General features: G+C 48.2%; 1 protein-coding gene and 2 long non-coding RNA genes across 4 annotated transcripts; all 3 read right to left on the reverse strand.

The window, feature by feature from the left end:
• Positions 1–9,670: 9,670 nt before the first annotated feature.
• On the reverse strand, positions 9,671–11,413 carry LOC125993177 (uncharacterized). Its single transcript, XR_011086328.1, has 3 exons — positions 11,100–11,413; positions 10,163–10,233; positions 9,671–10,026 (listed from the first exon to the last, which is right to left on the reverse strand). It is a non-coding gene; the product is annotated as an uncharacterized lncRNA (long non-coding RNA).
• Positions 11,414–14,853: 3,440 nt separating this feature from the next.
• LOC137839938 (uncharacterized) lies at positions 14,854–15,945 on the reverse strand. Its single transcript, XR_011086339.1, has 3 exons — positions 15,847–15,945; positions 15,494–15,670; positions 14,854–15,314 (listed from the first exon to the last, which is right to left on the reverse strand). It is a non-coding gene; the product is annotated as an uncharacterized lncRNA (long non-coding RNA).
• An 8,488-nt stretch (positions 15,946–24,433) lies between these two features.
• LOC137839939 (janus kinase and microtubule-interacting protein 3-like) lies at positions 24,434–25,529 on the reverse strand. Of its 2 annotated transcripts, XM_068649755.1 has the most exons (4): positions 25,320–25,529; positions 25,030–25,263; positions 24,825–24,950; positions 24,434–24,466 (listed from the first exon to the last, which is right to left on the reverse strand). In XM_068649755.1, the coding sequence occupies exons 1-3, from the start codon at positions 25,392–25,394 to the stop codon at positions 24,834–24,836; spliced, it is 426 nt and encodes a 141-aa protein (XP_068505856.1). In that variant the 5' UTR covers positions 25,395–25,529; the 3' UTR covers positions 24,434–24,466; positions 24,825–24,833. The 2 variants fall into 2 exon arrangements, with proteins under 2 accessions (XP_068505856.1, XP_068505855.1); XM_068649754.1 differs by lacking the exon at positions 24,434–24,466 and having other exon boundaries at positions 24,588–24,950.
• Positions 25,530–26,782: the final 1,253 nt, after the last annotated feature.

Genomic DNA, 26,782 nt, shown 5'->3' on the forward strand with positions numbered 1-26,782 from the left:
ATGCGTCGGCAGCGGGTCTGCGAGGCAGCGGGAGAGGGGCCAGCGCGGAGACGTCGGGCCAGGCTTGCGGCCAACCCAGCTCGCTCAGCCGTGCCTTCCATTCTCCTGGCGTACGTTCGTTCGCGGGACAAGATGGGTTGCGTTCGCCTGATAGGATCCACGAACCGGACAGTGCGTGCCTGCTGTGTGCTCGTGTTCACAGTGGCCTGGTTGACTGTCATCTTACCGGAGTCTGCCGTGCATCGGGAGCGGCTAGCGTGCTATCACGCTTATTGTTCATTGATGTTGACTTATTGTGTTATTTTTCCTGTGTTGTTTACTTGTATGTGCGTTGTGAACTCTGTCTTGTCACCCTGGGATAGTGAGAAACGTAATTTCGATCTCTTTGTGTGTCTTGACATGCGGAGGAATTGACAGTAAAGGAGACTTTGACTTTGACTTTGACTTTGATAATAAACCTTCATTTCTCCCTTGCAAGATTTCGTTGTTCCTGGACACATTGTGTGGATTACAATTTTTTTTTGTTGTTGTTCCCGGACACCTGTGTGGATTACAAATTTTTTGTTCCCGAACACCTGTGTGGATTACAATTTTTTTGTTCCCGGACACTTGTGTGGATTACAATTTTTTTGTTCCCGGACACCTGTGTGGATTACAAATTTTTTGTTCCCGGACACCTGTGTGGATTACAATTTTTTTTCCCGGACACCTGCGTGGATTACAAATTCTCTTGTTCCCAGACACCTGTGTGGATTACAAATTTTTTGTTCCCGGACACTTGTGTGGATTACAAATTTTTTGTTCCCGGACACCTGTGTGGATTACAATTTTTTTTTTTTTTGTTGTTCCCGGACACCTGTGTGGATTACAAATTTTTTGTTCCCGGACACCTGTGTGGATTACAATTTTTTTTCCCGGACACCTGTGTGGATTACAAATTCTCTTGTTCCCGGACACCTGTGTGGATTACAATTTTTTTGTTCCCGGATGTTAGAGATTTGCTCACTCCAACTTATTTTGCAAGAACCAAACAGGAGACAAGCAAGTTCTTTTAGACACCTGCAGGTGGAGAGTCCATTCGTCGCTGTCTGAACAGCGATTATCGAATGAAGTCTGAAAAGTCTCCTTCCTGCAAGGGCATATTTATTAGGAGGAATAGAGTGGGGGTGAGAGTGGACAGGTTTGGTGAACCCCCGGCCTCTGGTAAGATCAGAGCAGGGGGTGTTTTACGATGTTGTGGGAAACAGAACAACTTTGATTGCTTCCTCTGCAGCTGGTCACTCAAGCAGAGGAAGCAACCACTTTACTTTACTACGTTGTGAGAGCAAGACAAGATTGGTTAATCATTATAGTCTACATTCCAACATAATCCTACGATAAAGATAACCTGGAAAACCCTAACACCGGACACCTGTGTGGATTACAATTTTTTTGTTCCCGGACACCTGTGTGGATTACAAATTTTTTGTTCCCGAACACCTGTGTGGATTACAAATTTTTTGTTCCCGGACACTTGTGTGGATTACAATTTTTTTGTTCCCGGACACCTGTGTGGATTACATTTTTTTTTTTTTTTTGTTCCCGGACACCTGTGTGGATTACAAATTTTTTGTTCCCGGACACCTGTGTGGATTACAATTTTTTTTCCCGGACACCTGTGTGGATTACAAATTCTCTTGTTCCCGGACACCTGTGTGGATTACAAATTTTTTGTTCCCGGACACCTATGTGGATTACAAATTTTTTGTTCCCGGACACCTGTGTGGATTACAAATTTTTTGTTCCCGGACACCTGTGTGGATTACAAATTCTCTTGTTCCCGGACACCTGTGTGGATTACAAAGATTTTTGTTCCCGGACGCATCAGAGGATTACAGATTTTTGACCGCTGAACTCACAAAAGGATTTTTCTTCTTTCTGCCCTTTTCTCTTTTTTTTTTTTTCCTGCTGTTGAAGACTACAATAAAGGCTGACCAGGAGTAGTAACTGTACTTACTCTCCAGGCAGAAGAAAAACAGCCAAGATAATTCTTCTAAGGCTTGTATGGTACATGATTCTTAACTGTTGGAGACCTTCTGTGACTTACAGGTTCCCAAGAATTGAAAGGCTGAGTGGCTTCGGGCTGATGATTAGTCGTCATTTCCTGTTCGCTACAATAAAGTTTGAATTAGAATTTGCAATTGAATGTACCCTTGTTAGAATTTCCTGTCAGTAGAAAACCTGGTGGGGAAAAAAGAAAAAGAAAAAGAAGTGCATCCCGCCGTTGAGAGCATCAATAAGCGAGGCAAAAGTTCTCATATTGGTGTTCTGAGTAGAGGCGACACAAAGGGTGCCGCTGAGTAACTAAGAGCTGAATCGACCCTGTTCCGAGTGCACACGGAAAGGCTTCGAAAGGAGACAGCTCGACCCTACAACTAGAGAAACTGCTATTCATTGAAAAGATGGCTAGCGGTGGAAGGAGATCGGATCCCGAACCTGGAAATCCTATGAAAGGAACCGGAAAGGAGGGGTCTAATCCAGACTCTCCAAGACGACATGAAGAACCAGCATGTGTAATATTGTATGGAGGAGGCTTAGAGAAGTGGCCTCAGAAATGGACTGAGTACATAGTGGGATCAAACCCGTCGATAGAGGCGGGATGCCTCTCGACGCGGATGAAAGAAGCCATCGAAAGGGATGGAAGATTTTTTGCCAAAAAAGCAAAAACAGTCCGAGTGGGTCCAACTAAAACCATGCCACTGAATGAATGGTACAAACCTGTGGATGTGGATTCCGTCCGGATCCAATTGGTCCAAAACAGCGACCTGTCTCCAGATGGGAAGCAGAAACTGACCGCTATATTGGAGAAGGCAACTGTGGCGCATTTCAAGAACGACTGTGGTGACCTTGGATCAAAATACATCCACACAATTGAAGGAGGAGTGCATCCACCGGTGAGACAATATCCCTTGAATCCCGAGGCAGTGGCTGAAATGGAAACAATCGTGAAGGAACTTCTACAGCTTGGCATCATTCGGGAAGAATCAAATCCAGTGACCAACAGCCCAATTCAGGCAGTGAAAAAACCAGAGGCGTCTGGGGGAGGATGGAGGCCAGTTATAAACTTTAAAGCTCTTAACCGCCGGACGGTGGCTAATCGAGCGAGCCTCATGAATCCCCAGGCATCCCTAAAGACTCTAAGAGTGAAGAAATACAAATCATGCATTGATTTAGCAAACGGGTTCTTTTCACTACGACTGGCCAAAACATCACAAGGAAAAACAGCATTCACGCACAAAGGGAAATCATACGTGTGGCAAAGATTGCCACAAGGATACAAAAACTCCCCAAATGTGTTTCAATCAGCGGTTTTACAAGTTCTGAGTGGTTTGGATGTTACGGTGTACATCAATGATGTGTTTGTTTCAAATGACGAAGAGGAGGAACATTTGGACTTGCTGCAGAAAGTGGTGGAACGAGTCTCCGCTGCCGGTCTCAAGCTGAATCTCAAGAAATGCCAACTAGCCCGATTCTAAGTGGATTACTTGGGATTCCAAGTGACTGAGAACTTAGGAATCTCAGAAGGATTTCGACAGAAAATCGAACAGATCTCGCCCCCGAGATCAGAAACAGAGTTGCAGCGAATACTTGGACTGTGCAATTATGTGCGGGATCATGTTCCTCACTATCAGAAGCATGCAAGGCCACTGTACGGCCGCTTGAAGAAAACTCCGGAGGGCCAAAAACCAACCAAGTGGCAGTGGTCAGACAGTGACAATCAGAACTTGAATAATTTGAAACAGGCCGTCCGAGAAGCCGTGCGGCTTGAGCCACGAAGTTTGACAGTAAGACTGGTCGCAAAGGTGCAGTGCGAAGAAAATGATGCAATGGTGTCGGTCAGCAACGAAGGTGCCGGTTTGGTGGCCTTGTGGACCTACACCCTGTCCAGCGTCGAGAAAAAATTCCCCCAGGAGGAGAAAGAACTTGCAGTGTTGGCAAGGTACTGGAGTAATTTAAAAGACCTGGCCCAAGGACAAGGTATCAAAGTCCAGACGGGAAGTAACGTGCATCGTTTTCTAAGAAAGACTACAATCGAGAGCACTAAAGCGACCAACATTCGATGGGGCAGATGGGAAGACATCCTACTGGACCCCGACTTGGAAATTGGACCAACTACAACCTCCACAAAGAAGCCGATACTCAAAAAGAGTATGGATGAAGAGAAGCCCTACGAATGGACTCTATACACCGATGGGTCAAAAAAGGAAGGAGAGCAGAATGCCCACTGGGGTTTTATTCTGAAGCAAAATGGAGTGGAGCGTTGCCGCCGCAAAGGAAAGACACCCGGCAGCGCGCAAGCAGGAGAGGCCACGGCAGTGCTGGAAGGACTGTTAGAAGCGGAAAAAAGTCACGCTGGACGCGTAAGACTTATAACTGACAGTCATTATTGCGCGCAAGCTCTCAAATTCGACCTAGCCATTTGGGAAGAGAATGGCTTTGAGGGCGCGAAAGGAAAACTAGTGGCCCACTATGAAGTGTGGAAAAAGATAGCCGAGTTACGGCTAAATTTGAGTCTGGATGTGGTTCACCAGAAATCTCGTGTGAAGGAAGGAGCTCATTGGAGAGGTAATAACGAAGTTGATCGATACGTCCAGGAAAGAAGAATAATAGTTGTAGGAGCAGAAAAATGGGACAAGACCCCACGCGGAAAAGTGGTCCCAGATGAGAGCGTGAGGCAAGTCGTGTCGGCAGTGCATGAAGCACTAGGCCACGCGGGTCCACTGCCTACGCGAAAAAAGTTAGAGATGCTGGAACTCTGGGTCCCTGACCGGACGATTCGTGCGGTCCTGCGGGATTGTAATCCGTGCAACAAATACAACGCAGGGTGAAGAGGACGATGCACGGATGGATTGACGATTAGGAGTACTGTGCCGTGGGGCTCGGTTTGTATGGACGTGGCTGGCCCCATGGGAATAAGTGGCGCAAAGGGTGAGAAATACCTGGTTGTGCTGGTAGACTCGATGTCAGGACACGTCGGGCTGAAAGCAGTGAGAAAAGCCAATGCAAACAGTGTGATCAAGACACTGGAAGATGGGTGCATGTGGCTAGGAATCCCAAAAGAGTTGAGAACAGACAATGGAACACATTTCAAAAACGCCCAGGTGGACGAATGGTGTCGTAGGTGGGGAATAGTCAGAGTCTATTCGCCTCCTTATACACCACAAGCAAATGGGGTGGCAGAAAGAACTATTGGTCTGGTCAAAACCTGGTTGGGAAAAAATGCTAACGGAAAAGAGTGGAGTACTAAACTGCTTGATTTGGTTGCGGACCTGAACGGGAGGAGCAGAAGCAGCCGGCCCTCCCCGTCCGAAGAGCTGAACCAACGACTCTTTGTGTCACAAGAAGTGGGCAGAACCCAAGACGGCTCGTCCCAGAATAAGGAGAAGTGTCGGTTCAGCGTTGGACAGAAGGTGTGGATCAAGTCGAGGGACCTGAACAGCAACACGGCAGTGAAGGCCAAGTACGACTGCTCGGACATCGTTAGTGAAGTTTTGGATAGAAACACAGTACGACTAAAGAAGAAAGGTATCCAAGGAGTTGAACAGCTGAAGCCGTTATCGGCTGACCCGAATCAAGCCAAGAAGTAATTCAAATAACATATGGCAACGGACCACGGAACAATCCCGGCCTTCGTGCGCATGGCCGCACACAAAGGTGCGGTCATCGTAAGAAGAACACTAAATGGGATCCAGACCGGAAGGGCCCTAAATCTGGTGAGATTGGCCAAGCGGGGTTGCACACCCAGTGGACCAGAACATTTTCACTGGACATGGGTCGACGAAGCTTGTGTCATTTGTTTGACACCCAACCTGTTGCCTACTATGTGGTCGGGAGTAGGCTTCATGATGCCATCTGTACTGACCACCGAAGTAAGAGAGCTGGAATTTGCCCAGAGAAATGAGGACAAGCTTCCAGTCAAAGTATTGGATGCCATGGTGTGCCACCAGTGTCGAATTACCATTTTGACACGAATGGTGTTCTTTTCACAATGGGAGATCGGACCAACCATGGATGTACGGGCTGGACAAATTAGCTCGTGCACGTGTGTTCGGGACGGGAGTGAGCGCTCCTCATCGCTTTCTCTCGGCTGACTTTTACACGCACCCAAACGCAGGATATGGATTACACCGACCTATGGAGATGCCCAGCGAGGCCCCTGTGGGGCTTGTCCGGCCTGCGCGTCGGGGAGGAGGACGGTGTGTTGGACATTGGACCCTGGATGGGTCTTACGTCCGGTGCAGAGAGCCATGCGAGGGTTGCATGGGGCGTCGGGATCCAGACGGCAGCCGTGCGTATGGAGGGCCTGGCTACAATGACGATCCTCCCCTCGACTCACCCATCAGCCCCGTACGGCTGATAAGCCCGCTGGATGTGGATGCAGCTCCTTCTGAGTCTGAGGACGACGATGAGGCTCGAGACGGAGGACGCAGGAGCGAGGCTGAAAATGAGGATGCAGATGTCAAGAGTGTGGCCACAGGGGGTTCAACACCACCGGAGCTGAGAGCCCTCGCCGTGGAGAACCACGCTGACGACGACAACGCTGCTGGTCGGTTGTCGCGCCTGATCAACGCCCTCGCAGAGATCGCCCGACAGGGAGACATGGCAGCGGCCTGCCCTACTTCAACGACCGCTGAGGTTGTGAATATCTCAGACGAAGACGACGACATGGCTGTGTCGCTCTTGGGGATCAGGGATAATTTATACCTGTTTTCAATCCAAAGAGGGGGTGTCATGTAACATGGGGGTAGAGATGGTGCAAATGGTAGAATATGGATTGTTCACAGGAATAAATTGGCAGAGCTGAAATTCCAAATTTGTCCAAAAGATGGCGCCAGACCAAAACGTGAGCCCAAAAGAGGGGCCAGAATAAGCTGAACCGGTTAAAATAGATATAAAAAAGGAACACGGTGTCAGAGTGTGAGTCACGCATGGAAGCACAAATGTGATTTTTATTTTTTTTTTATTTCCTTGCTTGGCTAAAAATTTATTCTGTAACCGCTTTAAGCAATATTATTTGTCAATTCGATCAAGAGACCCGTCACTATGAGAATAGGGGCGTGACATAAATTGTTTGGAGAAGCACAAATGTGATTCTTATTTTTTTATTTCTTTGCTTGGCTAAAAATGTATTCTGTAACCGCTTTAAGCAATATTATTTGTCAATTCGATCAAGAAACCCGTCACTATGAGAATAGTGGCGTGACATAAATTGTTTAGAAAAGTAGGTCAAGGGTTTGCATTTTTATTTCAGAGTTAATTGAAGCGTAACTTTAAAAAGTTATTTTCATGTAACAGAAAGAGAAGAAAAGGGGAAGTGAAAGGTTTTACCACTAGCTGTGCATTTGGTGGAAAGTACTGCGTGGTCAGGGCGGAAACAGCTGCTGAAGGCCACAGATAACCAAGCGTGGGGAAACTGGCCAGTTCCCTCTATGGGCGTGGGAAAACTGGCCAGTTCCCTCTATAGGCGTGAGAAAGCTGGCCAGTCCCTTCTATAGGCGTGGGAAAACTGGGCAGTCTTACCCTATAGGGAAAGTACAGGAGAAAAGAAAGGGGAGGGGGGGGACGGAGAGGTCTATAAAAGGTCCTGCAGGAGCAGCTTCAGGGCTTTTTCCCCCAAAAGAGCGCTCATACGTGAAGAGGCCCGGAGGAGTTTCAAGATTTTTTTTCCAAAGTCCCAAAGATCTTTGTGTGAGACGCAGGATCGCTGGACTGAAATTAACTTGGATTTACTCCCAAAAATTGGACTGGACAACTTTATAGGAGAAATCGGTGAGGATGACCGTTTTTATGTATTTTAGCGAGAGGGGGGAATAGTCATCGGGCCGCCGGCTTCCTCGTGGCCAGCCTGTTTCTCTAATTTGGATTTTAGAAGCAAGATCGAACTGATCACTCGATTTTGCTTCCACCAAAAATAGCACGCAGCTGGTATTTACCTCTTCCCTTTTTTATGAACTGTGTTTTGCAATCGAATTGTTCTGGGATTGAATGATTTTATTAACACGGGTATCAGTGAGTGAAATTGTTCAGTTTCTGGAGTAATTGAGATTTGTAATTTTATTCCATGTTACTACAATAAATGTGTTTTGTATATTACTTACTTCGTTGTGCGCGGATTTGTACTGAATATGCAACCGAAGGCTCAGGCCCGCTTCCCCTTTTAGACGGGCCGCGTAAAAAGGAACTCCGAACAAGTTAGAGACTTAAATAACTTCCGTAGTTATCTGAGCCACGAGTGAATTTCGATCCGTTCGAAAGTTGTTTCGACTGAATAAATTAAAGGAAGTGTTTAAATCAGATTGAATGATTTTATTAACACGGGTATCAGTGGGTGAAATTGTTCGGTTTCTGGAGTGATTAAGATTTGTAATTCTATTTCATGTTTCTTCCATAAATGTGTTGTGTATATTCATCTACTTTGTTGTGCGCTGATTTGTACTGAATGTACAATCGATGGTTCGGGGTTGATTTGACAATTTGATTAATGTGCGGGGGGTTATTATGGTATAATATAGGACCGTAATAAATAAAAGTAACATCAGACAATTTTAGAGAATTGAATAACTTTCGTAGTTATTTGAGACACGAGTGAATTTCAATCCGTTTGAAAGTTTGCTTCGTCTGAATAAATTAACGGAAGTGTTTGAATCGGATTATTGGTTTGGTGTAGAACTGAAAGTAATTTAATTATTTGAAGGGCGCAGGCCCGTTTCCCCTTTTGACGGGCCGCGTAAAAAGTAACTCCGAACATGTTAGAGAATTAAATAACTTTCGTAGATATTTAAGGGAAGAGTGAATTTCGTCAAAAGTGAATTCGTTTGAAAATTTACTTCCTCTAAATAAAATAACGACGATGGTTAAAATAGATCATTTGAGTTGGTGAAGGATAAAAGTATTTCGATTGTCCGTCGGGCGCGGCCCAGTTCTTAATTTTGTCGGGCCGCGTCAAAAGTTAAACAGGACACGATCGAAAAATAGACTTGCCTTCCAAATTAATTACTGGGCAAATCTAAATAGAGTAAGACATTTTTATTCGTTTTAAGAAAGTTGTTATTCTTTTTAAAGCAATCAAGTGGGGTGAAGCACTCCGACAGTTAAGTGCTAGATCTACATATAAGAAGTTAGAATTAATAACGTAAAGTGCATTAATTTTCTCCTTAAATGCTATTATTGTCACACTTTTATTAATTCGATTCTCTTTCGAATAAACAAGTTGGTCGGCTCGCTGCTTGAGCGACCAAGTAGAACGGACCCATATCAACATTTACTTCGGCAAAACTAGTGCTAGGGTGCGCTATACAAACGAATCCCTGAGGTCTTAACAAAGACATCTAAAAATATCCGTAACATAATAAGAACTTCAAACATTAGCGGGGAGCCATCAATACGATGCGGTCACTTCGAAGTCTTGCCTCGAATTGAGTTACTCGGCTAAGACAAACCCGTTACCGGGAAGCTGGGGGCACCTTATTGAAAGAGGTGCGTTTGACACTACCATCAGCTTTTCTCTGGTCTGAAAGGAGGAGGAGGGAGGCTCCTCCTCCTCCTTTCAGACCAGAGAACACCCGAGGCTGGGTGAGAACGGGGAGGCTGCGACCCGGCCGGGGGTTGCGGGAAGGGGCGCCACCTTGATCTCCTTCTCGGCGTCGTAGTCCCCTCCGCTGGTCTGGGCTAGCAGAGCGTAGGCTCGTTGCAGCGCTTGATATTCTTGCGTCAGCTGGCGGTAGCGAAGCTCCGCCTCCTCATGCACACACCAATGCAACACAGCACTAGTACCAGAATCAGTCAGACCGGCGACAAAGCACCCGCGACGCAAAGACGAGTCCGATTCCAGGCTGAAGAGGAATGTTTGGCGCCAATACGCTGGCAGAAATGGCGGGCTACCTCTTCGGGTTCCGTGTCGGGGGTTCTGTCGGTGTGAAAAGACAAGGACGATCCGTCCGAGTCCACCAACACGTCTTCGTCGTAGCCGTAAAATGTTTCGATGACCTGCGGGCGCGGAAGCAAACATCTCTCTGAACAAACTGAAGCGACACCTCACGATGAATCGACGAGAGGAACGATAGCGAGAAAAAGGCCATTTCATCTTGCGCAACACCAAGCAGCCGCAAACAAACAGACTCACCTTGCAGGACCTCACGCTTTGTTCCTCCTCAGAGATTCTCGACGTCGGTATCGTAGCAGCAAATCTCTCTCCTGTCGACACAAATAATCCGCCTTTGAGATTCTTTGGATGCAGAGGGAACGAACGGCTCCGGCGCAGAAACAAACGCGACTCACGATGACATTTCTGACATGAGCTCCTGTCTCCAGAGCCTGAAAAACCCGTCACCGGCGATGATTGGAGGGACGCTAGTCTTTTCCAAAAGTGACAACTACAGGGTGTGTCAGGGTTTTCCAGATTATCTTTATCGTATGATTATGTTGCTTTGACTTTGACTGCAACCTGTAATAAATAATATTATTTATCCCTTATTTATCCCTATCGCTTATCCCTTCCTACACAAAGTCGTAAAACATCCCTTGCTATGTTTTGACTAGAGGTCAAGGGCTTTCTCTATTCAATCCACTCTTACACCCACCCTGTTTCTCTTAATAAAAATGCTCGTGCAGGAGCCGAGAGTCAGACTTCATTCGTACAACGGATGGACTCTCCACCTGCAGGTGTCCAAAAGAACTTACTTGTCTCCCGTGTGGTTCTTGCAAAATAAGTTGGAGCGAGCGCAACTCTAACAGGGTGCATTTTGCCACTAGCTGCCTACGGACAATGACGTCGCGCTCGCGGCTCATGGTTGACGGGCTGAGCAGCCGGGCGAGTCCGTCGTTTTCAGCGCACAGCGAGTGGCAAAGGCGCTGACAAAACGGGAGCTTTGAGCTGCTGAAAACGGCAAAACAAGTCTAAAGCGTGTTCAAACGCGTGCGCACAATGCTCCTGCTTGAAAGGTCGGAATTTAAGGGGCCAATTTTTTGGATGGCGGCCGCCGGCCAAGCTTTGGACGGAAAAGGTTTCCTGGCGACAGCGAGCGAGCGCGGCGCTGCCGTACGTGCACCGAGTCGCCTGCCTGAAGACCTTGGACAAGTCGTCGATGATGTGCCGCTGCTCCACAACTTGAAGGAACTCCATTTCACCGTCCTGCTGGCCGCAACCGCGCTCCAGGTCATTGAGCGAACTAGGCCTTCTCTGTGGAACACAAATTCAGTGGACTCTGTTGGCACGCAGCCGTTGTCCGCGTCGACTTACCAAGCTTGCCATCTCCTCGTTCTCCTGGGTGACAAAGCGCACTTTGTTTTCAAGGCGACACAGCACCAGCGAGAGTTCTTCATTCTTCCTGCTCAGGCGTTTGTTTTTGTACAGGAGTGGCAGAAACTGGCTTTCTGTTTCTCTCAGTCGCTTAAGCTGCAAGCATGAAGTGCGGGATGCGAAAGACGCACAACACGCGGGCCAGAACGTATCCATTCCTTTTGCATCGGTTTGAACGGAATCGTGGCTTTGGCTCCCAATAAAAGACATCTACCAGGCAACCGACTCGCCGCGCCGCTCAACTAATAAGCAAGCGCAATGGGTGCCTCGCTGGATGGCGCGCATCAAACGTAGCGCAAACCTTCAAGCGTGCCGTCAATAAATTACCTGTTCATTGCGCTCTTCAGAAAGCAGGGCGTTTCGATCCTCCAGTTTCCTGATGACTGCGCTGAGCTCAGCGATTTTCAGATGAAACCTTCGCGTGTCCCGATCCTCCTGAGACTGAAAACGCCCCGCAACACACACAAACAACCACTCGTTCAAAGTTCAAAAGTGATTTTTGTACTACCTTCCTCCAGCAACGAACTAAGTCATGCGTACTGCAAGTGTGTGATGAGGTGGCTTACGCTATGAAGAGGATTGCTAGTAGCGCCGTTGACCCCACTTCCAGGGTAGTTTAGGCCCGCCCTTTGGGAATCCCTCAGGGCAGCGATCTGCTGCTCGGCAGCCTGAGTCTGCAGCTGAAGGCGGTGGACGTGGCCGGCCCCAGGGATTTATCCAAAACACTAACCGCTCTGTCTTTCAGCTTGATCTCATCCATCTGGATGTACAAACGGGGAGCGCTCAGGCAGGCGGGCAAACTCATTTGCCAGAATTGTGACAAAAACAAAGAGAGCAACCGGCCAATTTTTATCTTGAATCGACTAGAACACCATTGCTGTGACAAAAGCGAAGCGAGCAACCGGACGTTTTCTTCTTGTGAAATAGAATAGAATAGAATGCCTTAGGTGTCATTGCACTGCAGGTATACAACCAAATGATTCCCGAGCGCGGCACCGCTGCTGCTCACTGCTCCCCTCTCCCCCAGGGGATGGATCAAAATCACATGGGGATGGGTTAAATGCAGAGGACAAATTTCACCACACCCAGATGTGTGTGTGACGATGATCATTGGGACTTTTTTAACTTTAAATTCGGAACATAGCCACGCACCGCGCATCTGATCAGTCCTACCAGTCGGCAGATCTCCCTCTCGCAGTCTCTCTTGGTTCGGCTGAGCTCCTCCCGATGCTGGTGATGAGCCGATCGGAGCTCGGCCGCTCGGGACTGCCAGGCCTGCTGGGCCGCTGCCAGGGCTTCTTCCGCGCTCCCGGTGGAGGCGACACCGCTCGGTCTCCCGACACCGCCGCGTCTCCTCCACTTCCGCCAGCAAAGCGCCCCCGCTCCTCACCTGAGCAGACATTGCGCCACATCGGGCCGTTGAGACCGCAACGGAGCGCCGCGACGCTTACTGGGGACAAGCTACACAATACGGTAGCGGCCGCATCGGAGCCCGACGTGGCGTGCGGATAGTCAGACACGGATTGAGCGGATCACCTTGTCCATGGAGCCGTCCCTCAGGCTGAGGACCAAGGCATTCAGTCGCTGGATCTCTCCATCTTTGATTTTGATCACTCTCATCAGCTCCATTTCATGCTGCCGCAGTAATGTCTCCCTGGTAACGGCTAACTCTTTCTGCTTCTCCTCATGGAGTTTGCTTTTGAGTTCCGTCATGGCGGCGGTGGCACGGTGGTGCTCCGCCCGCAGGTCCTGACTTCTCTCTCTCTCCAGACAGCTGACCTGACATGACTTAGACAAACTTTATTGTCATCTTGTCTGCACATGGTGCATACAAAACGAAATTTCGTTGCACACGGCTTACAACAAAGTAGTGATATTGCAGTTGAATAGAAGTAACATATCCTATGAAAATATATATATACATATACTGTATATATATATATATATTACAAATAAGTATAAAGTGCAGCAGTGCTAATTATGCAATAGTGCAAGTAGGCAAAACAGTATTCAAGAGTGTGCAGAGGAATGCTAAACCATGTATTAAACTTCTATTTAAAGGGTTTACACAAGTTCAGTAAAGTTGGTAGTGCGAGATAGTGCAAGATAGAGGTCCGTAGTGTCATAAAGTACAGTTCTGTGAATGTGTGATGCAGAGTTCAGTTTAGAGCTCAACAGTTCTAATGTTCAACAGTCTGATGACAGCAGGGAAAAAGCTGTTGCAGAACCTGGTGGACCTGCAGCGGATTGTGCGAAACCTCTTCCCAGAGGGCAGCAGGGAGAACAGTCCATGGTGGGGGTGTGATGGGTCATTGATGATGTTACGGGCACGGGACATGCAGCGCTGAGATGAAATGTCCTGAATGGAGGGAAGAGGAGCCCCTATGATCCTCTCTGCTGTCCTCACCACTCTCCTCACGTTCTTCCAATCGGAGGCGGTGCAGCCTCCACACCACACAGAGAGTCAGCTTGTCAGAATGCTCTCTATGGTGCTCCTGTAGAACGTCCTCATGATGGGTGGGGGCAGGTGGGCTCTCCTCATCCTCCGCAGGAAGTACAAGCGCTTCTGTGCCCTCTTGATCAGTGCCGTAGTGTTCATAGTCCAGGTGAGGTCTTCTGTGATGTGGACCCCCAGGAATTTGGTGCTGCTGACCACCTCCACAGCTGAGCTGTTGATGATCAGTGGAGCGTGGTGAGGCTGGTTTTTCCTGAAGTCGACGATGATCTCCTTCATCTTCTCCACATTCAGGATCAGGCTGTTGTCTCTGCACCAGCCCACCAGCTGCTCCACCTCCTCTCTGTAGTCCAGGTCGTTGTTGTCTCTGATGAGACCCACCACCGTTGTGTCGTCTGCGAACTTCACGATGTGATTGGTGGTGAACCTGGGGACGCAGTCGTGTGTCATCAGGGTGAACAGCAGGGGGCTCAGGACGCAGCCCTGAGGGGAGCCTGTGCTGAGGGTGATGACATCAGAGGTGTTCTGTCCGACCCGGACTGACTGAGGTCTGTTGGTGAGGAAGTCTAGCAGCCAGTTGCGAAGGGGGGTGTTGAAGCCCAGGTGTTCCAATTTTCCTACTAGATGCTGTGGGATGATGGTGTTAAACGCTGAGCTGAAGTCCAGGAACAGCATCCGAACATGGGTGCTCTTCTCCTCCAGGTGAGCCAGGCTCAGGTGAAGAACGGAGGAGATGGCGTCCTGAGTGGAGCGGTTTTGCCGGTCGGCAAACTGGAACGGGTCAAATAATGGGGGGAGTCTGGAAACGATGTGATCTTTAAGCAGCCTTTCGAAGCACTTCATCATGACCGGAGTCAGTGCAACAGGCCGGTAATCATTAAATGAGGTGATTTGAGGTTTCTTCGGCACCGGAATGATGGAGGCAGTCTTAAAGCACGCTGGCACTGTGGCTTGGCCCAGCGAGGTGTTAAAAATGTCTGTGATGACCCCAGCCAGCTGACTTGCACATTCCCTGAACACACGCCCAGGAATGTTGTCGGGGCCAGGGGCCTTACGGGGGTTGACTCTCCTCAGGGTCTTCAACACATCGGCGGAGTCAAGGCAGAGTACCTCCTCTTCCTGATGGGGGACAGTTTTAACTGCTGGAGTGCCGTTTAGTGCCTCGAACCTCCCAAAGAAGTTATTTAGACCATTTAGAAAGTCAGCATCAACTTCACCCACCGGGGGGGGAGGGTGAGTTGTAGTCTGTAATCGCCCGTATGCCTTGCCACATACTCCTGGTGTTGTTGGCGTCGTGGAAACGATCCTGAATTTTTCGACTGTGGTCTCGCTTCGCTACCCTGATGGCACGGTTCAAGTTGGCTCTCGCTGTCCTCAGTGTCTCCTTGTCGCCAGACTTGAAGGCAGAGTTCCGCGCTCGTAGCGTTTGACGTACCTCCTCAGTCATCCAGGGTCGTTGGTTGCCCCGGGTGATGATATTCTTAGTGGTGCTGACGTCCTCGGTGCATTTGTTGACGTAGGCTGACACAGTCATGGCACACGCATGTCAAATCTACATCGGGGAAACTGGGAGGGAGGGAGGGAGGGCGGGAGGGAGGGAGGGAGGCAAGCAGGGAGGCAGGCAGGCAGGGAGGCAGGCAGGGAGGCAGGCAGGGAAGCAGGCAGGGAGGAAGGCAGTGTCTGTCTGTTGAGGTTTTCACCTTGTTCTTCTCCTGCTGAAGTTCTAACTGGACGTCCATCAGTTTGGCTCTCAGCTCGTCATTGGCGGCCTGAAAGGCGTCCGTTCGCTCCGCCTTGACCCGCCCTGCCGGAGCTCGTTTGGACATCTCTTACTCGAGTCTCGCCCGGTCGTCAGTCAGAGATCACAACATTTGTACCTGGAGAGCACAAACGCAGCGCTGTTTTCCACTGGCTTCGGACTCAACTTCAATCGGTACCGTAACGTACAACATCATAAACATAGATCTAGCTTGACTTATTCATTGAATAAATGCATTTGGTTCTTCAAAACTGCATCACGCAACATAGCGTGACCGAGACGGCCGTTATCTACCTGCGTGAAGTTATTTGGTGAAATGAATGAGATGTTTAAGACACCATCGTTCTGTCTCTATGTAGATGAAGGGAAATAATCGATTGCTGAAGGTCCAAAGGTGTTGTGATAAACAAATAAACATATTAGTGATTAGTGACATATTTGTGATAAACATATTAGGTAGGATAATCACATATGTTAACTTGACTGCCCACACTGTATTTATTTATGGTTATTTGTTAAATCGAGTACTGTTAGACATGAAATAGGAAGTGTTTAACATAAATGGACGACGAAAGGGGTACTCACCATTGTAGCTCCTGCTGGTCAATGATACGAGCCTCTTCTTGCAGTGGAAAACATACAGCCAACAAACACCGTGGAACCTAAAGGAAGGAAATTAAACATTAACATTTAGCCTCAACCAACATTCACAGATACAACGCAACGCAAACTACACAAACGTAAATCTTTTTAAACACAATGAGTTGTACTTACCGTGTACGCTCTAGACGGTCCACTTGCAAGCAGAAAATAAAGATATTTCTGTTGATAATCGTCGTGTTTGTATCCGTTGTCTCGCTCAAGGCCATTGCGCCCACAGATTTGAATTTTGGCGAGAGTTCAGCCTATTGACGTCATTTCCGCGGTGTAATACCCGCATATCTGAAACGGCAAAGTTAAGAGTAGAGTTAAATAAAGTTTTTAATCAACGCAATAATTTACAAACGTTGACCAGTCGAAATAATCGTCAAAATTTGGCGTCTGTGGCTGGAAGCAGACGCCGAGTTCGACGTTCCTCCCAAATGCCACACTCCCTCGCTTTTCAGGGCTACAAAAAAAACATATTTTTCAAAACAATGAGTTGTAATTACCTTGTACGCTCTAGACGGTCAAGTTGCAAGCTGAAAACAAAAATATTTGTCTTGTTAGTCGTCGTGTTACTAACCGCTGTGTCTTGTTTGCCAGCATTGCCGCTTTCCTACTTTCTGTTGCAAGCCACGCCCACGGATTATAATTTTGCTGTGAGTTCCGCCTATTGACGTCATGTCCGCGTCGCATGACTGCGACGTAATATTATCTAAAACTGTTTGTGCGGCATGGTGTTGTTCTGTGCGGTATTGTGTTATTCTGTGCGGCGTCGTATTGTTCTGTGCGGCGTAGTGTTGTTCAGTGCGGCGTCGTGTTGTTCAGTGCGGCATGTTGTTGTTCAGTGCGGCATGTTGTTGTTCAGTGCGGCATGGTGTTGTTCAGTGCGGCATGGTGTTGTTAAGTGCGGCATGGTGTTGTTCAGTGCGGCATGGTGTTGTTCAGTGCGGCATGGTGTTGTTCAGTGCGGGATGGTGTTGTTCAGTGCGGCATGGTGTTGTTCAGTGCGGCATGGTGTTGTTCAGTGCGGCATGGTGTTGTTCAGTGCGGCATGGTGTTGTTCAGTGCGGCATGGTGTTGTTCAGTGCGGCATAATATTGTTCAGTGGGGCGTAATGTTGTTCAGTGGGGCATGGTGTTGTTCAGTGCGGCATGGTGTTGTTCAGTGCGGCATGGTGTTTTTCAGTGCGGCATGATGTTGTTCAGTGCGGCATAATGTTGTTCAGTGCGGCATAATGTTGTTCAGTGCGGCATAATGTTGTTCAGTGCGGCATGGTGTTGTTTAGTGCGGGATGGTGTTCAGTGCGGCATGGTGTTGTTCAGTGCGGCATGGTGTTGTTCAGTGCGGCATGGTGTTGTTCAGTGCGGCATGGTGTTGTTCAGTGCGGCATGGTGTTGTTCAGTGCGGCATGGTGTTGTTCAGTGCGGCATGGTGTTGTTCAGTGCGGGATGGTGTTGTTCAGTGCGGCATAATGTTGTTCAGTGCGGTAAATTGTTGTTCAGTGGGGCATAATGTTGTTCAGTGCGGCATGGTGTTGTTCAGTGCAGGATGGTGTTGTTCAGTGCGGCATGGTGTTGTTCAGTGCGGCATGGTGTTGTTCAGTGCGGCATGGTGTTGTTCAGTGCGGCATTGTGTTGTTCAGTGCAGCATTGTGTTGTTCAGTGCGGCATGGTGTTGTTCAGTGCGGCATGGTGTAGTTCAGTGCGGCATGGTGTAGTTAAGTGCGGCATGGTGTTGTTCAGTGCGGCATGGTGTTGTTCAGTGCGGCATGGTGTTGTTCAGTGCGGGATGGTGTTGTTCAGTGCGGGATGGTGTTGTTCAGTGCGGGATGGTGTTGTTCAGTGCGGGATGGTGTTGTTCAGTGCGGCATGGTGTTGTTCAGTGCGGCATGGTGTTGTTCAGTGCGGCATGGTGTTGTTCAGTGCGGGATGGTGTTGTTCAGTGCGGGATGGTGTTGTTCAGTGCGGGATGGTGTTGTTCAGTGCGGCATGGTGTTGTTCAGTGCGGCATGGTGTTGTTCGGCATGGTGTTGTTCAGTGCGGCATGGTGTTGTTCAGTGCGGCATGGTGTTGTTCAGTGCGGGATGGTGTTCAGTGCGGGATGGTGTTCAGTGCGGGATGGTGTTGTTCAGTGCGGGATGGTGTTGTTCAGTGCGGCATGGTGTTGTTCAGTGCGGCATGGTGTTGTTCAGTGCGGCATAATGTTGTTCAGTGCGGCATAGTGTTGTTCAGTGCGGCATGGTGTTGTTCAGTGCGGCATGGTGTTGTTCAGTGCGGCATGGTGTTGTTCAGTGCGGCATGGTGTTGTTCAGTGCGGCATAATGTTGTTCAGTGCGGCATAATGTTGTTCAGTGCGGTATAATGTTGTTCAGTGCTGCATGGTGTTGTTCAGTGCTGCATGGTGTTGTTCAGTGCGGGATGGTGTTGTTCAGTGCGGCATGGTGTTGTTCAGTGCGGCATGGTGTTGTTCAGTGCGGCATGGTGTTGTTCAGTGCGGCATGGTGTTGTTCAGTGCGGCATGGTGTTGTTCAGTGCGGCATGGTGTTGTTCAGTGCGGCATGGTGTTGTTCAGTGCGGCATGGTGTTGTTCAGTGCGGCATGGTGTTGTTCAGTGCGGCATGGTGTTGTTCAGTGCGGCATGGTGTAGTTCAGTGCGGCATGGTGTTGTTCAGTGCGGGATGGTGTAGTTCAGTGCGGCATGGTGTTGTTCAGTGCGGGATGGTGTTGTTCAGTGCGGCATGGTGTTGTTCAGTGCGGCATGGTGTTGTTCAGTGCGACATGGTGTTGTTCAGTGCGGCATAATGTTGTTCAGTGCGGCATAATGTTGTTCAGTGCGGCATGGTGTTGTTTAGTGCGGGATGGTGTTGTTCAGTGCGGCATGGTGTTGTTCAGTGCGGCATGGTGTTGTTCAGTGCGGCATGGTGTTGTTCAGTGCGGCATGGTGTTGTTCAGTGCGGCATGGTGTTGTTCAGTGCGGCATGGTGTTGTTCAGTGCGGGATGGTGTTGTTCAGTGCGGCATGGTGTTCAGTGCGGCATAATGTTGTTCAGTGCGGCATAATGTTGTTCAGTGCGGCATGGTGTTGTTCAGTGCGGCATAATGTTGTTCAGTGCGGCATAATGTTGTTCAGTGCGGTATATTGTTGTTCAGTGGGGCATAATGTTGTTCAGTGCGGCATGGTGTAGTTCAGTGCGGCATGGTGTAGTTCAGTGCGGCATGGTGTTGTTCAGTGCGGAATGGTGTTGTTCAGTGCGGGATGGTGTTGTTCAGTGCGGGATGGTGTTGTTCAGTGCGGGATGGTGTTGTTCAGTGCGGGATGGTGTTGTTCAGTTTGGCATGGTGTTGTTCAGTGCGGCATGGTGTTGTTCAGTGCGGCATGATGTTGTTCAGTGCGGGATGGTGTTGTTCAGTGCGGGATGGTGTTATTCAGTGCGGGATGGTGTTGTTCAGTGCGGGATGGTGTTGTTCAGTGCGGCATGGTGTTGTTCAGTGCGGCATGGTGTTGTTCGGCATGGTGTTGTTCAGTGCGGCATGGTGTTGTTCAGTGCGGCATGGTGTTGTTCAGTGCGGGATGGTGTTCAGTGCGGGATGGTGTTGTTCAGTGCGGGATGGTGTTGTTCAGTGCGGCATGGTGTTGTTCAGTGCGGCATGGTGTTGTTCAGTGCGGCATAATGTTGTTCAGTGCGGCATAGTGTTGTTCAGTGCGGCATGGTGTTGTTCAGTGCGGCATGGTGTTGTTCAGTGCGGCATGGTGTTGTTCAGTGTGGCATGGTGTTGTTCAGTGCGGCATGGTGTTGTTCAGTGCGGCATGGTGTTGTTCAGTGCGGCATGGTGTTGTTCAGTGCGGCATGGTGTTGTTCAGTGCGGCGTCGTGTTGTTCAGTGCAGCATGGTGTTGTTCAGTGCGGAATGGTGTTGTTCAGTGCGGCATGGTGTTGTTCAGTGCGGCATGGTGTTAAGTGCGGCATGGTGTTGTTCAGTGCGGCGTAATGTTGTTCAGTGCGGCGTAATGTTGTTCAGTGGGGCATGGTGTTGTTCAGTGAGGCATGGTGTTGTTCAGTGCGGCATGGTGTTGTTCAGTGCGGCATGGTGCTGTTCAGTGCGGCATGGTGCTGTTCAGTGCGGCATGGTGCTGTTCAGTGCGGCATGGTGTTGTTCAGTGCGGCATGGTGTTGTTCAGTGCGGCATGGTGTTGTTCAGTGCGGCATGGTGTTGTTCAGTGCGGCATGGTGTTGTTCAGTGCGGCATGGTGTTGTTCAGTGCGGCATGGTGTTTTTCAGTGCGGCATAATGTTGTTCAGTGCGGCATAATGTTGTTCAGTGCGGCATAATGTTGTTCAGTGCGGCATGGTGTTGTTCAGTGCGGCATGGTGTTGTTCAGTGCGGCATGGTGTTGTTCAGTGCGGCATGGTGTTGTTCAGTGCGGCATGGTGTTTTTCAGTGCGGCATAATGTTGTTCAGTGCGGCATAATGTTGTTCAGTGCGGCATAATGTTGTTCAGTGCGGCATAATGTTGTTCAGTGCGGCATAATGTTGTTCAGTGCGGGATGGTGTTGTTCAGTGCGGCATGGTGTTGTTCAGTGCGGCATGGTGTTGTTCAGTGCGGGATGGTGTTGTTCAGTGCGGCATGGTGTTGTTCAGTGCGGCATGGTGTTGTTCAGTGCGGGATGGTGTTGTTCAGTGCGGGATGGTGTTGTTCAGTGCGGCATAATGTTGTTCAGTGCGGCATGGTGTTTTTCAGTGCGGCATGGTGTTGTTCAGTGCGGCATAATGTTGTTCAGTGCGGCATGATGTTGTTCAGTGCGGCACCTAGCACCTAGAAGGTAAATAAATAGGAAGGAAGGACTCACCGGTGACGTCGTCGCCCACGTCCAAGCATTGTACTTTGTATTTTCATCCTTCTGACAGTGGAAAACATATAGCCAACAAACACCGTGGAACCTAAACGAATGAAAGAAAACTATCATTTGGCCACAACCAACATTCACAGATACAACACAATGTGACGTGCGGTGTTGAGGTTAAAGGTTGAGTGAAGGGCCCTCGTTTTAAACTACTTTTTTGAAAAGGAGTGGGAACAAGTAAGACGTATTTAATTTATTTATTGGGAAGTAGTAAGACTTATTAAATTTATTTAATCTACTTTTCTTCCCAGGCAAAATTTGACGTGCTGCAATTCCAAATTTCCAAAGTGAATGAAGGAATGAAATCCTTTAAATTATGATTTTGTATAAATACTAGGCATAAACACAAAATCTACGGCACAAAATGGGCAGACTTTACTTGTTTGAAAAGGACTGGTTACAAGACAGACTTTTTTAATTTATTTAATGGGAAGAAGACTTATTTAGTTTAATTGATCTATTTTTGTTCCCTGGCAAAATTCGATTTGCTGCAATTCCAAATTTCCAAAGTGAATGAAGGAATGAAGTCGTTTAAATTATGATTTTGTATAAATACTAGGCATAGACACAAAATCTACGGCACAAAACGGGCAGACTTTACTTGTTTGAAGAGGACTGGTTGCAAGACAGACTTTTCTGATTTATTTAATGGGAAGAAGACTTATTTAGTTTATTTAATCTCTTTTTGTTGCCTGGCAAAATTGGATTTGCTGAAATTGTATTTTGCCAAATCTTGACTTGAGACCTGATAGGAAGTATTAAACGCTCAGTTAAATCGATACAAGTTGGTAATAAGAGCGAGTAATGTTGGTTGAAGCGATGAATGAAGGTTAAAAGCAATTTAAATTATGACTTTGTATAAATACTAGATATTAACAGAACATCTACTGCGCAAAATGGGCAGAGTTTACTTGTTTGAGAAGGAGTGGCTTATTTAAGTCTAAGATTTATTTAATCTGTTTGTTCCCAGGCAAAATTGGATGTGATGCAATTCCAAATTTCACCACATGATGGTGCCAAATTTTGACTTCATAGGACATATTCAACACTTAACTATTATGTTCAAGGTAATCAGATTTGTTTATTATTCTAATGGCCTTTTCAAAACTATTCTGGATTACTACTTTGGATCTATTCTACATTACTTGGCAACAACATACTCTGTAACAGATTAGGCAGTATAATCACATATGTTAACTTGAGAGTGCCCACACTCAATCTACTTATCGTGATGTGTTAAATCAATTACTGTTAGACATTATTATTCTGATAATCTACCAAATCTTTGAATTGAAGAATTTGTGATTTAATTAATAGCTTGTTGTTATGTTCAGGGTAATCAGACTTGTATATAATTCTAATGGCCTTCTTTTGAAAACTATTCTGAATTACAACTTTGGATCTTATATTACTTTGCAACATTATACTCGGTGACAGATTAGGCAGTATAATCACATATGTTAACTTCAGTGCCCACACTGTATTTATTTATGGTTATTTGTTAAATCAAGTACTGTTAGACATGAAATAGGAAGTGTTTAACATAAATGTTATGGCTACTCACCGTTGTAGCTCGCTCCTGGTCAATGATACGAGCCTCTTCTTGCAGTGGAAAACTTGCAGCCAACAAACACCGTGGAACCTAAAGGAATGAAATTAAACATTAACATTTCGCCTGGACCAATATTCACACGTACAACGCAACGCGGCTACACTTCTGCTAGCGCCTCAGCTACACGTTGCTATTACAAACGTAAATCTCTTTAAACACAATGAGTGTTACTTACCGTGTACGCTGTAGACGGTCCAGTTGCAAGCAGAAAGTAAAGATATTTCTGTTGATATTCGTCGTTGCTCAGTGGCTCACGGCCATCGCGCCAACAGATTTGAATTTTGGTGGAAGTTCAGCCAATTACGTCATATCCGCGGCACATGACTGCGACGTAATACCCGCTTATCTGAAACGGCAGTTAAAAGTAGAGTTACATCAAGTTTTCTTTTTTAATCAACGCAATCATTTACAACCGTTGACCAGAAAGAATCGTCGAAATTCGACGTTCCCCCCAAACGCCACACTCACTCGCTTTTCAGGGCAACAAAAGTACTTATTTTTAAAAACGATGAGTTGTACTTACCGTGTACGCTCTGGACGGTCCAGTTGCAAGCAGAAAATAAAAATATTTCTCTCGTTAGTCGTATGTTACCATCCGCTGTGTCTTTGTCAACATCGCCATTTTCCTACTTCCTGTTGCGAGCCACGCCCACGGATTTAAATTCTGGCGGAAGAGCCCGCCCATTGGCGTCGTTTTCGCGTATAGCAAATCCGATTGGTTGGGAAGGGGGCGCGGTTATGCAGCCGAGGGGTCCTGTGATCGGTGGGATGTAAAGTAGGCGTCGACGTCACGTCCGCGTCACGTGACCACGACGTGGCAGACGTCATATAGCAACCGCTGTTTTGTTTAGTAGACTTACAGTTGTTATGCATTGACATAATGGCGCACACTCCAAATAGATTTAAATAAATTAAATAATTCTTCTGCCCACTCCCTTTTAAACAAGTTAACTCTCCCCGCGGATTTGAATTCCGGCGGAAGTTCTTACAGTTGTTATGCGTTGACATAATGGCGCACTGGTTAGCATGTCCACCTCTTAAGCATGATGTTGCGGGTTCGACGCCTGATCAATGTTAGCATGGAGTGAGCTGAAGTGCATGGCGCTGAAGATTTGAATCTTTGAAATGCGCTGAGGTCTGACGTATCAGGCAGAATGGTTTGCCATCACGTTCAACAAAAAATAGAAACTTTCCCACTCTGATAAAAACGTCCTGTGTTCATCTACATATTTTCGTTTTGCTGTGCATTTTTTCCCTGCCATTTCGAGAGCCCAATTGACACTAATAGTTTACTGGAATGTGTTTGCCCATCCTACTTTGTGGAATTTCACCACATGCGCTTTTGACGAAAATACTAAATTGAACTCAAGTGAAGCCAACACGCACAACCCCCCCCCACACACACACACACACCTACACACACACACACAAATGTTGATATGAACATAAAAGAGCCGCATGCGGTTCGGGAGTTGCGGCTTGGCCAAACCTGTACTATACAACTTTATTTGTGTAAAATTTTCACAACAGCTGTCACACAAACAAAGCGGGAAAAACCGAAGACGTGCGTGTTCCGCCCACGCTGGATTTATTTGCACCTTTGAAAAGACACCGTATTGCCGCAGATGTGGCAAAGAGTACTTTTGGGCATCTGAGACGGAAGGATGTCCAAAGCATCACGTCACCTGCTCTGGTAGGAATGGTGGTGGGACGTTGAGGTCGTTGTGGCTGAATCTTTGGTCGCAGGATGCCACACACTTGAAGACAGAAGCAGAAAAGCAGAGCTAAATGCAAAATGTACTCCAATTTTTTCCCCCCCTGAAGAAATGGATGGACGGGTGGCCCCGGCTGGCCGGTGGGACTCTTGTTATTCTGACCCTTTTTAGTGCGCGTTTGGGGCAACAACCGTTTTTTGTGGCGCTCTCTTCTGGTTCAAGAGTGCCCTGCATGTGAATTTGCCTTTCCTGCCTTCTGATTGGATGAGCGCCGGTGTGACGCGGTGCCTCTGTCACCGTGGCGGGGGGTATACGTCGGCATCGGAGCGTCTGCCAACGTCTGAGACCGGCTGGCAGTGTATCGGAGGTGTCGAGTGCGGTGCCGCTGGAGCTCACTCACCAGCTGGTGTTAGGGCCACAGAATGAAGGCCAAGGAGAAGACTAGAAAGAGAAACAGAAACTTCTCCTCCAATTGTTTGATTTGTCTCTTCTGAGCTTCGATGAATTCTTTCAGCTCTTTGTTCCTCTAGGACGGACAAATGGAAAGTAGCCTTCAAAAGCCAGTAAGCGTGCAAGTAAGTGCCGGGCTGGCTTTGGGCCCTTACCTGTTGCGCGCTGTGCAGCAGATCCATTCTCTCTTGGAGGATGCAAGCGTCGCGCTCCCTCAACTCCCACATCAGGGCTCGCTTCCATTGGTCCACGGCGCTCCTAAGCTCTTGTCTCTGATCCGCCGTCAGCACGTCATTCACGCCAGCGTGGCTGGCTTTTTCGCCGTCCGTGGCGGGGCAGTCCCGCTGCGGTAGCGCCTCGTACAACATGGCCTCCAGCTCCATGATCCTCTGGGCCGCAATCCTCGTCCATCAGTAGTCCGGCGGGAGATTTGAGGGCGGCTTACCTTATGAGCCTGGTCCATGGAACGCTTCCTGAAGTCCAACTCTTCATCCAGGTAGCCCTTCTGGTTGCAGAACATATCCTAGCACAGCTCAAGGTCAGAATTGTTGGGGCACATTGCCCCGAGTTCCCCTTGGCTGATGTCGCGTGTCTGTCTACCTTCTCACTTTCAATGTCCAACATCTTCTGTTGAAGTGCTGACTTGGTCACTTTGATGTATTCTAACCACTGAGGAAAGGCTGCTGTCACATAAGCAGAATGCGAGAGCGTGCGTGGACGTGCGCGTTACCTTCTCGGCTAGGGTGGGAAGGGTCCTGGCGTGGATCACGACCACCTGCTCCTCGTTGGTGAGATTCTGCAAGAGCCCAAAGGCACAGCGTCAACAAGGTTCTTTCAGCGCAAAGCCTTCCAAAAGTCACATTTGAGCCGCCGAGTCTCGTGGAGTGCGAACATAAGGAGTTCGACATACACTTACGGCGTTATCGCCCAGGATGTCCAGCTTCTTCATCAGATCACTGATGACGATGTCCTGGGGAAAGGCGCAAGGAGCAATGTAAGGTGTTCTGGGACCTCAGGTTAAGGTTAGGGTTGCGAGGGACGCCTTACGTACGCTCACGCCGTCGGCCTCGCAGTAGATCTGCAAAGGGCTGAGGCCGTCTGGGAAACGGACTTGCAGAAACTTCAAGACGGGGGAGCGCCACTCCCTCTCCTGAAAGGCAGAGGCATGCATCCGTCCGTCCGTCCGTCCGTCCGTCACATCTCTGGCCTCAACACGCTTGTGCGAGTCTTCCCACCTCCAGCTCCAGGATGCGGAACTCAAGCAGTTCGTTTTGGTCTCGGATATCCTGGATGTGCTCTTTCAGACGCGCTTCTTCCGCCTCCATCCGCCTGACCTGAAAAGACAGTCAGACCTCATCTGCGGGGCTTCCGGACGGGTGTGACGCCAAGCGACTCCGCCCAGCGCCTTTCTTTCCGTCACCTTTTCGGCCAACTGCTGATTGCTCTGACGCAGCAGCTGCTTCTCCTCCACCCACTTGACATTCTAGAAGAGACAAACGCGTGGACAGCTTTGGAATGTTGTGTCATTTTCATCCACAAATTCTTTGGTTGACTGGAAAATGACATTTGCTTTTCTCCACATTTTCCCAGCCACGTTCAGGGGGGGGGGGGGGGGGTTGGTCCAGTAATGCCAGACGAATGAGTGACTGAAGAATGTAGCTATTTTGTCTGAGAAAAAGGTGTGCTCATTGATAAGCTTACCTGTCCTTGTTGCTTCAGCGCTGACTCCAGATCTGCTACTCTGCTTTGATAGTGACCCATTTCTACTGTCATGTAACATGGGGGGAAGAGATGGTGCAAATGGTAAAATATGGATTGTTCACAGGAATAAATTGGCAGAGCTGAAATTCCAAATTTGTCCAAAAGATGGCGCCAGACCAAAACATGAGACCAAAAAAGGGGCCAAAA

Source organism: Syngnathus scovelli, unplaced genomic scaffold (genome assembly GCF_024217435.2).
Source record: "Syngnathus scovelli strain Florida unplaced genomic scaffold, RoL_Ssco_1.2 HiC_scaffold_27, whole genome shotgun sequence".
NCBI classification, from domain to species: Eukaryota; Metazoa; Chordata; class Actinopteri; order Syngnathiformes; family Syngnathidae; genus Syngnathus; species Syngnathus scovelli.

What these genes read in the sequence shown, in the direction of transcription:
- LOC137839939 (XM_068649755.1), bottom strand. Translation starts at nt 25,394, where the DNA reads ATGTTCTGCAACCAGAAGGGCTACCTGGATGAAGAGTTGGACTTCAGG. An exon ending in CCATGGACCAGGCTCATAAG is followed by an intron (nt 25,264 to 25,319) that starts GTAAGCCGCCCT and finishes ATTGCGGCCCAG; the next exon opens with AGGATCATGGAGCTGGAGGC. An exon ending in TGCTGCACAGCGCGCAACAG is followed by an intron (nt 24,951 to 25,029) that starts GTAAGGGCCCAA and finishes TGTCCGTCCTAG; the next exon opens with AGGAACAAAGAGCTGAAAGA.